The sequence below is a fragment of the Lepisma saccharinum genome, chromosome 28, assembly GCF_977018435.1.
Source record: "Lepisma saccharinum chromosome 28, izLepSacc3.1, whole genome shotgun sequence".
In the NCBI taxonomy this organism is placed as follows: domain Eukaryota; kingdom Metazoa; phylum Arthropoda; class Insecta; order Zygentoma; family Lepismatidae; genus Lepisma; species Lepisma saccharinum.
In genome coordinates, this window is record NC_139256.1 from 26,095,388 (window position 1) to 26,108,224 (window position 12,837).

The 12,837-nt window shown below is 37.9% G+C and overlaps 1 protein-coding gene across 2 annotated transcripts in view; it reads right to left on the bottom strand.

Moving 5' to 3' along the window:
• The window catches only part of LOC145980662 (uncharacterized), a 45,819-nt gene extending 40,936 nt beyond the window's left edge, over positions 1–4,883 (bottom strand). For both annotated transcript variants that reach the window (XM_083113715.1, XM_083113716.1), the window contains exon 1: positions 4,714–4,883. In XM_083113715.1, the coding sequence (XP_082969841.1) occupies positions 4,714–4,728 (15 nt within the window). In that variant the 5' untranslated portion in view covers positions 4,729–4,883. The remainder of the gene's footprint in view (positions 1–4,713) is intronic.
• Positions 4,884–12,837: the final 7,954 nt, after the last annotated feature.

The window sequence follows — 12,837 nt, forward strand, 5'->3', positions numbered from 1 at the left end:
GAGAAGTATTTACTTTACACGAGAGCGCTGAACTAAGCTTATATTACATTTCTTGGATCTGAAGTGAAAGAAAGTAATAATTATTTTCCCACAATTAACGCATGCGTCACTTCAGATCCAAGAAAGCTTAGTTCAGCGCTCTCGTGTAAAATAAATACTTCATCTATATGAAGAAATTAGAATGTAGAAATGCTCATGAATGTCGTCGCAGAGCAAGCTGTCCTTTTTCCCACAATTGACGCATGCGCACCATGCACCGCATGCGTTCACGAGACGCCTCTGCTATACGGCGGTGGTAGAAGTTGCTATTCGCTGTAGAGTTAGGCAACACGCGTAACGCCTTGCAAGGAAGTGAGTTTTTCAGGTTCTAGTTGGCTCGTTCTTATTGCCGGTGAGTGTACATCGATACCGTTGATAACGGAGTCAAGGAAACGGTGAAGCGTTCCAATTTTAAAGTCTTCCAATTTTGAATTGGTCTGAACTGAACTTGAGTTTGTCACATATCACCTAGTCGTTGAGATTTTTCTTCCAACAGCAGGAATGTCTATATCCAAGTCATTACCTAGGTACATATTTCAATTTGTTTGTGGGTTTTGAAGAGTAGCTGTAAGGTGTTTCATTGCCGACATAATGTTAGTTTGTATTTATACTTTTGTTATTTAGTGTCGCTTGTCTGCCACCTTTGGCTTGATGAGGGATTATTAAATTAAATTGATGAATGGATACTCAGAAAGACAACCAATGTCCAGATCGTGACTGTGTCTTGTATTTTTCATTTTCTTCTTTTCATAAACAAATGGAAGTTCTTGCCTTTTTGTTTATTAGTGGGCGGAGTTACACTGAAGCCCATAGGGTGGCCATACGTCACGTTTTGACCGGGACAATCCCCGTTTCAAAGACGTGTTCCGTTCCAGTGGCGCAACCACAGAGGGGGCAGGAGGCATTACCCCCACAACCTTCGACGGAAGTCAAATCTAGGGGGGCAAACATTGACGGCTAAGAACACCTGCGGGGGGCAGAGAGGAGAATTGCCCCCTTCGATTTCAAATGTTATGCAAATAAAACATTTCGTAAAATTTTCTTGCTCGCTTGGCTCGCAAGGCCTCCTTTTTCTCACTTTCGTCAAGTTCAGAGCCGTAGCTAGGTGGCAGCTCGAGTCAGCCATGGGGGCCGAATGATCTAAATGAAAAAACGTTGTGAAAAAGAGAATGCTTTGGTACCCCGTGATATTATTTGTGCCATATTAGGGGCAAATAGGAGGGGACCAGGGGGGTGCAAACGTTGACGGCCAAGGGCACCTGCAAGGAGACGCAGAGGAGAAATTGCCCCCTTCTATTTCAAATTTTATGCAAATTAAAATACATTTCGTAAAATGGTCTTGCTCGCTTCCCTCGCAAAGCCCACTTTTCTCGGTTTCGTCAAGTTCAGACCCTTAGCTATGTGGTAGCAGGAGTCGGCCATGGATATCGAGCGATCTAAATGAAAAACAGTTGTTTAAGAGAGAATTCCATGGCGTCCAGTGAAATTATTTGTGCCCTATTAAATCAATATTGTTTCGAATTGCAAAAATTGGATCTAAAAATTTTCCTCCTCGCTTCGCTCGCAATGTGGTTGTTTTCTATAATGTAATGTATTTAAATGACATGTGTTGTATGTGTGTATTGAATAAACTTTCAATATGTACACGATTAATGTTAGCATGTTGCATATGTAGTGATTTGCTTTATTTTACTTCGCTTCTTGTGCCACTTTTGGCTAATATGTGAAGATGGGGATGAATGATTATATGATGAAATTTATGAATGGACATTAACAAACATCCACGCCTAGGCCGGGATTCGAACCCGGGATTCCTGGCGGATGTTGCATATGTGTAAGACATAAAAGTTATACATGGTACAAAAAATGTTATCTACAGAATGCATTTATTATTCATTTTCTGCAATTCAAAAATACAGTTTCTGTACTTCTTTTCAATTATTAGATAATGTGAAATTGACGGTGTTGAAAACGTATTTCAAATCGTTTGTTCAAAACAAATGATTTAGCACTGACTTCTACCTCGTCTTTGTGTAATTTATGAGGATAATAACGTTTTTGATATAGTACTATTACTACTACCACTAATAATAATAATAATAATAATAATGTCATTATTGTTATTATCATTATTTGATTCTTTTATTTGATTTAGTTTATTTTACTTCGCGTTTTGTGCCTCTTGGCTAATTTGCGAAGATGGGGATGAGTGATGAAACGATGAAATTGATGAATGGACATTCACAAACGACCAAGCCCGAACGGGATTCGAACCCGGGACCCTTGGCGTCACAGCGCGATGTGCTAACCACTTTTTTTTTATGAAGGAAAGCCCCTATGCGGAAGCTTACCCCATCACACTTCATTCACTCTTATCATTTCATTCATATTTCAATTTCAGGACTTTTCAGGACAGACAATCACAAACATCCAGGATTCGAACCCGGGACCCCTAGCATCGTAGCGCGATGTGCTAACCACTCCGCCACAGGGTCTGGCTATTATTATTATTATTATTATTATTAGTATGTTTATCCTAGTACTTGCCCCCCCAGACAAAAATTCGTGGTTGCGCCACTGTCCCGTTCATATTATATAAGTCTAGGAGTTATATTGAAAACAAGTCTAAATTTGAGAGACATTTCATGCTATAAAGGGGGAATTGTTTTGTGTCTTCCGTTATTTGTAGAGCAGTGAATAAGCATGAAGTTTCTTTACGGAATTTCAACAAGAATTTAAGGTTGTCTTGACACAAACTCAAAAGAAAAAATCTAGAGTTGTGTGTGTGAATGTCGGATAAGGTTTTCGGGGAGATTTATAAACGGTTGAGGAAGAATAAAGGTGCTCTCAAGAAGATTGGTTCTTCTGATAAATACTTCTGGCATTACTCAACTTCAACGTAGGATTAACATCATAGGTTGTTCAGAATGAACGAGAAACGCTATGTAAGTCATACCGAAATTATAATAATTAATATATTTTGACATTGGGAGTTATTATTTATGATGTATCAATTATGTGATCCATACTTTAATAAATAATAATACGTTAATAATACGAATAATTTTATAATTAGGCCTAACCGATTTTTCAGGAGGGGATAATCTGATCTCCTAAGGATCAAAATATGAAATATTTTCGTTTAACTATTAAAATAAATACTTACTTTTTTTGTATAAAGATAAATTTATTACCAAAAGAAAGCTTAAACATTAATTTTTTATTTGTGGAAAAGAGTATTGGACAAATGGTGACAGTTCATGTTTTCACATTCAATTATTCTTGAAGCGCTCAGAAGTTACAGTTTGAGCATTACCATGATCGTTTTCTGATTAATCAAATTATCACATAAACGGGCATGTTAATAAACAAAACTGCCGATACTGGGCAGAGGAACCCCCCCCCCCCAAACCTTCATGAGACGCCATTACATTCTCCTAAAGTTGTCGTCTGGACTGCCCTATCCAGCCAATACTCAAACTGTAACTTCTGAGCGCTTCAAGAATAATTGAATGTGAAAACATGAATGGTCACCATTTGTCCAATACTCTTTTCCACAAATAAAAATTTAATGTTTAAGCTTTCTTTTGGTAATAAATTTATCTTTATACAAAAATATTAAGTATTTATTTTAATAGTTTTAAAAACGAAAATATTTCTGAGACACCCGTTATTATCGTCACCCTAACCAATAAGCAAGAAAGGACACAACTTACAGCGTTATTTTTTAAGGGCTGTAAATCACTTCCCTCAACACGATAGTAATGTGATATGATGAGATGGTAAAAATAACAAACATATAGGACCGACACAACACGAACCCCACATAGGATTATACTGACCGAGCTCAGTCGCCAGAGCCTCGCTGGTTTGCAAAATGCAGTCCAGGGTGTACTACGTGGAAGGGAGATTGATATTTTGGTGCCCTCAGAAAGGGTTCATCCCTTAGACCCATAACCATCACTGACAGCGGTGCCAACTTTTGAAAAATATTTGATGGGCTGAAACACTTGAGTTATAAATTTACAAAATGAAAACTCATAAATCATTCTTTCCATGTAGCTATAATGATTTTAGTTCACATCTACAATGTATTCTTACTTATTACTTTTTTGTAATCTGTTATTTATTCATTTCAATAAGCAATACGCCACGAATAACGATTACAAATAAAATAATAATAACACCTCAAAACTGTGTGGAATCGATCCCCACGGGTACATTTTTGAAGGACATCTCTTTGACCGGCTTGCAGAATTATGTAAGAACCGTGTTGTTTTCGTTTTCCTCGATTTTGTCTTCCTGTGATGGCTAAGATGAAGGACTTTTGTTGGTTGTCTTATAATCAAGGAGTATACGGTAGAATCGCATATATAGGTGGCGCCACAAGTACCAGGATGTGCTTGTGCAATCCCAGTTTTATCCCCGGCAGCCCCATATGTATTCTTATTTCTAATAATGAATCACAGAAGGTAATAAATACGAATAATAATAATAACACTGCAAAATTGTGCGGACTCGAGCCCCACGTGCCCATATATGTTGGCACCACTGATCACTGACATCCACGATGTATCACAACCATGATCACCACATAGCCAGAAGATGAGCATCACATCATGACAAAAGTAAACACAGGACCACACACGCGTAGAAGTAGCACCAGGTACTTACCAGCAACCACCTCATATTGCAATGCCTTCTGGGTAAACCAACACTGACAAAATGTAACACTCCTTTGCGATGGGACTGACGGAAGTGAACAATGCTAACGAACAGATTCTATGTTATATATCCTCGCCTGCATGCGAGACCTACGCCCGCCAAATTCCCACCCATTCCTGTCACAGGCTTCCTTTCTCTCTCTTGGCGCAGCCGCTAAAGAGAGAGGGAATTTAGAGCGAGAGAGAGAGAGAAGAGAACGAGCAAAAAAAGGAAGGTCCCCTCTTTCTCAAACTCTTTGGCTCTCACAGCGCATAACAGTGATGTAGAAAGCAAATTATTGAAGGACATCTCTTTGGCCGGCTTGCAGAATTATGTAAGAACCGTGTTGAATTGTTTTTTCTCGATTTTGTCTTCCTGCAATGGCTAAGGTGAAGGACTTGTGTTCATTGCCTTGTAACAGGAGCATACGGTAGGAGCGCATCCATAGGTGGCGCCATGAGTACCGAAATGTGCTTATCCAGTTCTTGTTTTAACTTCGGCAGCCATGTATTGTTTCTCGTCTTTAGTTATGTATTATAGAAGAGAGTTTATAATGCATGCTATAACGAGGGTGATGTGTTTCGATTTATTAGTGGCGACAACGTCATTTGCAATTTCTCCGAGATAATAAGTTGCATAGTGAAATCATAAATAGAGACCTTGTTTAAACAAGCATAATATGCATATACATATACGATACAGCAATCGTTCCTACCTTTGTAACACCTCCCAGTATTCAATGGGACAGACACTCAGCAGTGTAGCCACAATCTAAGATTACAATTTTCCTTTGCAAAGACAACATTTCCCCTTTTCCCCTAATTTTATCCTTCATCTAAAAAAGTATATAGTAATAAGTAGCAGCAGCAGTAGTAGTAGTGGTGTTTATGTTGGTCCAACTACCTACATATGAAAAAATGTTAAATTAATAACGAACATGCTTATATCCAGTTTCCGGGTTTATATCCCAGGTTCGAACCCTCGTCAGGCATGAATATGTACGATTGTGTTTGTTCCGTCACCAATTTTATAAGTTTATTATTCATCCTCATCGTTGCTATTAACCGAAAATGCATAAAAGTTATATAAAATTAACAAAGTAGAAATACCAAGAGGCATATACATGCACTCAAAGGAGTAGGTCGATGTTCGTGGCGGAGCGGTTAGCACAGCGCGATTCGACGAGAGGGGTATCAGGTTCGGATCCCGGTCGGGGTATGGGCGTTCGTTCTTCCACTCTCGCGTATAGCCAAAAGTGGAAGAAAAGCGAAGTTTAATAACCCAAATCAATAAAAAACAATAAACATTTTTTTAAAAAAGTGTTAAATTTTTTATAATCATAAATTTGACGACCCTAGAAATCGGCACCTGTGAGGTCGGTTAGGTTACTTATATAAGTACAATCAATGACGTATTTAGAATTTCCTTAGGATCTCCTTAGGCTGAATATTCACCTAGTTCCTTGTGTTTGTGTCGTAGGAAAGTCATAAGCTACCTCTTTATAAACATTTTTTTTTTGGTTCGAGTATATTTCAGAGGATTTTAGCACGAAAGTTTCCCTTAATTACGCAGGTTAATGCATTAATTTTATTTTTGTATTTATGGTATAAAACGTCCTGACAATTTCCATGAGCCAAGAAAGTTTCGGAACCACTGACTGATCTACAACAAAATCCGTCAACCACTTCCAAACAGGTCGACGGACCTTGGGATGGAATATTGCAAAATTGAACAACAGATGGCTCTGGTTGAAGATTATATAGTAAGTTGTTCTAATGGAAGATAGATTACTGCAAATAGTAATTGATTTCATAAAGTATTGTAGTAAGTAGTTTTATCATGTAATTTTAATGTTCTTCTCTCTGAGATGAAACTCTTATTTGTAGATTATATGTTCACTCCATTTCTTACTGAAAGGAAAAGATTATTTGCCATTACAAAGTTATTAGATCATTGTGTTCGTAAGTACCAAGTAACTAGTAATACAAAATGTATCAATTACAATTGCTCGAAAAATGCTGAAGAGAGCTGTGATGGATACATATCGTATCACTGGTTACTTGGTACTTCAAAAAACAGTGTAGTCAAGTGTAATGGAATTCAGAGGGACAAAATTTGATTTTCCAACCTAATGTAATTTCATAACAGAACAGTTAAATAACTTACATCACGTCTTTTAGTCGCTTGCAATGACGAGGTTTGAACCTATGCAGACATATCGCTACTTAAATGAAATAACTAATTGATTTAGCATTTTTTTAAGACTTTGAGGTATCATGAGAGTAACTGTAGACCACATGTGATACAGCAGTGAATTATTAGTGATACCTCCCCCTCCCCTTTTACTTCCCTTGCTGGTGCAATGTGTACAATGAAATGGAGTTGCGCGGTTGGGGCGATTGTAGAAAATATGCAATTGATAGGGCAGCGTATACCTGTCTTGAATCTGGATTTCTTAATATTCGAAAAGCATTCAACGAAATATGTTTCAGAAATACGCCAGAATATCGTAAGGAAAATATTTGCAGTCTTTGAAGAACATTCAGTTTGGCGTTCTGCTGAGTTGACTTGTTGACATACCCTCGTACAATTTTGCACGGAAACAATAGAGCCTCAAAATAATTCACCAAGGCCGCCTTATGCAATGATACGTCCAGGGCTGTAAATTATACTCCTGCACTTTCATCTACTTCTCATAACTGGTTAGTTGATAATATACCAGGCGTCGAGTGTCAATGGAGCACAATTACTGATAGGTGTTGGTTTACTTATGACATTGATGGTTCCAGTCATTGATATTTAGGTTCCCGTGGAAATTAACTTTCACTGTAAAACGCTAATCGAAGCCCTCGGGTACCTCAAGGCTTTACCGTTTGTATTGCTCCCGTCAAGGACTTTGGTCTTAATATACAGCCTCTTTCTTTCGGGAAGGTGGAAATAAGACACTTGTGATCGATAATGTATTGACGTTATATAATACGCCTCTTTCAATAGTACACGAATTAATTAGAAATTTAGCGAAATTCAAAGAAGAAGAATGTTTTTGCTTGATTGATTTGCTTTATTTTACTTCGCTTTTCGTGCAACTTTTGTCTAATTTGCAAAGATGGGGATGAGTGATGATAAGATGAAATTGATGAATGGACACTAACAAACACCCATGCGGGATTCGAACCCGGGACCCCTGGCGTCGTAGCACGATGTGATAATCACTCCGCCAAGGGGGCGGCGAACATTATTGTTGCATATGAAAATTGGTATCGTTTCATTTACCTACTTCCCATACAGAGTTACTCACAATGTTGTTCGTACAGATGAAGTGTGAGAAGTAAATGAAAGCAAAAATCACAATTAGGTATTCTCCCTACATGTACTTATAACATACAGGATGATGTATTTACAACAGTTTGTTCCCCCATAAACATTATTACTAACGAATGAACATGGCTACATTTTATCACAAATATGCTACTTTGATGTCACATTTCTGTTCGTACAGTTGCAATGAAAGCAGAAAAACAAACATAAAAATGTTACAAAATGAGACAGTTTAATAGCCAGATGCATTACCCTTGGCCTTAATAACTGTTTGGCATCTCCTGTGCAAGGAAGCGACCAAAGTCTTGGAGATGTCTGGGCTGATTCCCTACCACTCTAATGCTACGGCCCTTTTCAGATCTTCTTTGACTTTCACTCATCTTTATGGACACGTTTCTTTATAAAAATGTCCATAAATGCTCAATTGGATTCAGATCTGGACATTGAGCTGGCGTTTTCAACTACTTTGGTACATTCAAAATCAACCAGTCCGTATTGAGTTGAGCAGTATGTTTGCTCTCCTTATCCTGCTGAAACGTGAACACACGTGGCATCCTCATTTGCTGGGCACGTTTTTCACGTTATTCTTCAGAATATTATTACAGACATGTTTGTCCATGATTCCACCAATGACTTGCATATTCCCAACTTCTTTAGTCAACATACAGGCCCAGAACATAATGGATCCTTCACCATGTTTTACCGTAGGCCTTGTATTGGCAACATTGTCCTGCATATTTGCCTTCCTCCACACTCTGATCCGTGATCAGGTTTATTTTGGTTTAATCGGGCAAGATCATGTTGTCCTAAAACTTTTGATCCTTATGTAAATGCTGTTTAGCAAATCCGACTCTGTCGATACGTTTGTCCTGTACGAACAACATTGTGAGTAACTGGGTGAATGTGTGTGTCTATACACACACACACACACACACACACACACACACACGCACGATATGATCCACCATTCTTCTTTGTTTTTTTTTCAGATCTGAGATGAGGAATGACGTCATGTGTGCCAACAGCAGTTGCAGTGGTCATTGGAAATATCGTGTGATAAAAACTGAAGCGTAGTGCATCCACCTGTCCCCAGGGGGCGAGAGTATACAACATGGCGGACAAAGGAAGACTTACGACCAGTGATGTGCGTCTACGCGTAAACAACGAGTCTACATTCTACACGTAAGACTATTTTATACACATAGATTACGTAATCTATGTAAACAACATGGCGAAAGTTTATAACTTAGCAAAGGGCGTAGTGGAATTAAAAAAAAAATACTGCGTAACAGTTGCTGATGTGTAAGGTGAACTTTTTATACTATTTCTTCCAAATTCGAATAATTTCTTACCTAGGAAGAAACCTGATATAGGAAATATTCTAGTGTTTTATGGAGAACAAACCACTCTTGCTACACGACTGCCATCTGTTGTTGTTTTTTGCATACTATCTATCTTCTTCCATAGTTGGTAATAGAAGAGAAGAGAAATTTTGTTGTAAATAGGGTTATTTTCATTTCGTTACGAACCAATTTAGTTGAAAATGTCACTTTCCTTTCAAGAAAGCCTTGAAAATTAATTTTAGTGCACTTTGGATTGTCTACGTAGTCTATGTAAACTACAACCCTATGTAATCTACGCGTAGATTACGTGTAGACAACGCATGTAGACGTAAACTTATAGTCTACGGCACATCACTGCTTACGACGCAACAGCGATCAGCAACTGTGCTATTTTTCGCCGAAACAAAGTGCATTGTGGGGACTCAGAGGCGCTTTCGTGCACATTTTCAAACTCGGTGGACCCCCTCGAGTAAAACGATGCACAAATTGCATGAAAAGTTTCTAGTGGAAGGAAAAGTACTGGAATCAAAGCGTGATCGTCGTAAACCTGTGCGTTCGCCTGAGAATGTTGAAGCCGTCTGCGTCGCAGTGCAGAGAAGTCCTGGCAAATCGACCAGAAATGCAGCAACACAACTTGGGATATCAAGACGTTCTGTTCAAAGGATTCTTAAAAGTGATCTCCACATGTATACGTACAAGATTACCGTGGTGCAAAAACTCACAAATGAACAGAAACAGAACCTTCGCTAATTGGGCCGAGGGTAACAATGCAACACTGTCCAACGTGTGGTTTTCTGACGAGGCGCACTTCCATTTGGATGGTGTGGTTAACAAACAAAATGTGCGCTTATGGGTAGCTGAGAATCCACGAGTGCTTCATCAAAAAGTTAGCCATGCACCGAAATTTACGGTCTGGGCCGCTATCTCCAGTCACGGTCTGATCGGACTCTTTTTTTTGAGGAGACAGTAAACAGTGAACGTTACTTGACCATGCTCCGCAATAGTTTTATTCCACAGCTTCTTGCCACAGCTTTACCTTTCAATACGCAGTGGTTTATGCAAGACGGTGCAAGGCCACACACAGCAAATATTGTGCTGGATTTTTTTGCACGACATCTTCAATCTTCGTGTAATTTCAAACAGATTTCCTGATCGTTTCGCTGGTGGACAATCCTGGCCCGCAAATAGCCCAGATCTCAACCCCTGTGATTATTTTCTTCGGGGTTTGTTGAAGGACAAGATTTTCGGAAAAAACCCTCAAGATTTAATGGAACTGCGAAGACTTATTGTTCAGATTTGCAGTGAAATTACGGAACCCATGTGCCGTAGGCTAATTGGAAATATTAGTGTTCGCTTGACTGAGGTTAAAAGTCAAAACGGTGTCCATATTGAGCATGTATTACAGTAGTACGTTTTTCCAAAGTGTAACCTTTGTGTCATTTATGTCATTGAGAGATTCGTTATAGTTTTTATTCAACAACAAAATGGTGGATCATTTCGTGCGCCACCCTGTATATTACAATTATTCAAAATATTGATTGACATTAGTGGGTGAGTATTCAACTCCAGTTATGTACCATTAATGTAGCAGAATTTTGCTATAGAACAGTGGCAGCGTTAAGAGGGCGTGGGTGGGCAGTCCCTCCCCCCACACACTTTTTGCTATATTTGTCCCCGCACTATGACCTTTTAATGGTAAGCTTTGACTAACAAGAGAAAGTAAATTCTTCTTTCCCTCCCAGTTTTACATCATAGTATTGAAAAACCACCTGTTATGGAATCACAAAATACAGTTTTTTCACATATTTGTACAAAATCAATGAAAGCTTTGATTCTTTTCATACAACTATACTATTAAGTACATAACTTCCAACATAATTAGATTGATTGATTTGGTGTTTTAAGTCCACTTTATGCACAGTAAGGCTAATCGGGACTGGAGCTACAGTTTAACTGGGATCCGAACCACTATGTGCCTCCACCGGGAATGGAACCTGAGACCCTTTGATTACATGGCGACGACGCTACCCCTGCGCCATCGGTGAGGCCCAAGATAATTAGACTATGCAAAAGTGTAGGACGACATTTCAAGACTGCGCGACCGATAAAATATCCGTAAAAGCATCGGATGGTACCGGTAAATATAATCCAATCGATACTTCCCGATACCAATACATACATTGGCATCGACATATATATATATATATATATATATATATATATAGATTGTAAAATTGTTTACATACCCTTTCCTCTGATATTATTACATACATACATATTTTTCATATTCTACGAGAAATATACATACATATGTGTTGTTATTTGCTGTATTTTATATTATGTATATATGTACATGATTGTACGTACGTATTACAGTATCTCCCTCCAAGAATTATATGTACTATCATAATTTTCAAAATTGAAACTAATTTTATGTGTAGAAAGAACATCAAGCAGAACATAGTACATATTATATATATTTTTTTTGTGTTCATGGAAAGAATATTATTCTGGAACATTTTCCAACCTTTAATAAATCTACCTTACATAGAATACTTTGATAAAATTATTACTATCTTTATTATTATTATATTGTAATTTGTCTACTAGCTGGGTTGTAGCATGTAAAATGCATCTAAATGTGCAAGAATAAATTTCTGTAGTTCTCCCGCCATCTATATTTTGTTCATTACGAACGATTGTTATAAGATGTTTATAATTGTTATAATCCAGTATAATATAAGTAACACATCTGAAAATACATTTTTATTTGTGTTTGCTACGAGAACACTCAAATTTACGCACTTTTATGTTATGGTTTTATATTTCCGTTATATAACATTTAAAGCCTATATAACTTCGAGTATGTTTTATTTTAACTTCTTTTTTCAGATTTTGTCTGTGCAAAACTTAATTCATAAATGGAAAGTTTCAAACCAATTTTAGTAATATTTTAAATTTTATGCTGAAATCACGAGAAAATGAGTAAATAATGTTGACAACCTTTTTCTTTGGGTATATTGTAAAGAAGAATTACAAAATAGAAAATTAAGTCTCTGTGGTGAGTATCATAGGAGTTGTGGTCTTAAAACTCAAGTGATGCATGAAATACAACATGTCTGACGTTTTTTCAAGATGGCGAATTTCTCAGAAGCACGGGACGAGACGGGACAGGCTTTTAAAAATTCGAGACGAGACGAGATTGATCATGTGTCCCGAGACAAACGAATATTTTCGAGACGAGACAGCATTTCACAGCATTTCCACGAGACGAGACAGGCCAAAGTCTCGTCTCGTAGGCAACACTAGTTCTGGATACGTTCAGAGGCATTTACTGTCCAGGGTTGGCCCAAACTATGTCAAAATGCATCAAACTGTTTTGGATAAGGATATAGAATATACGGCTAGCGAAAATTTGGTTTACAATAACCCA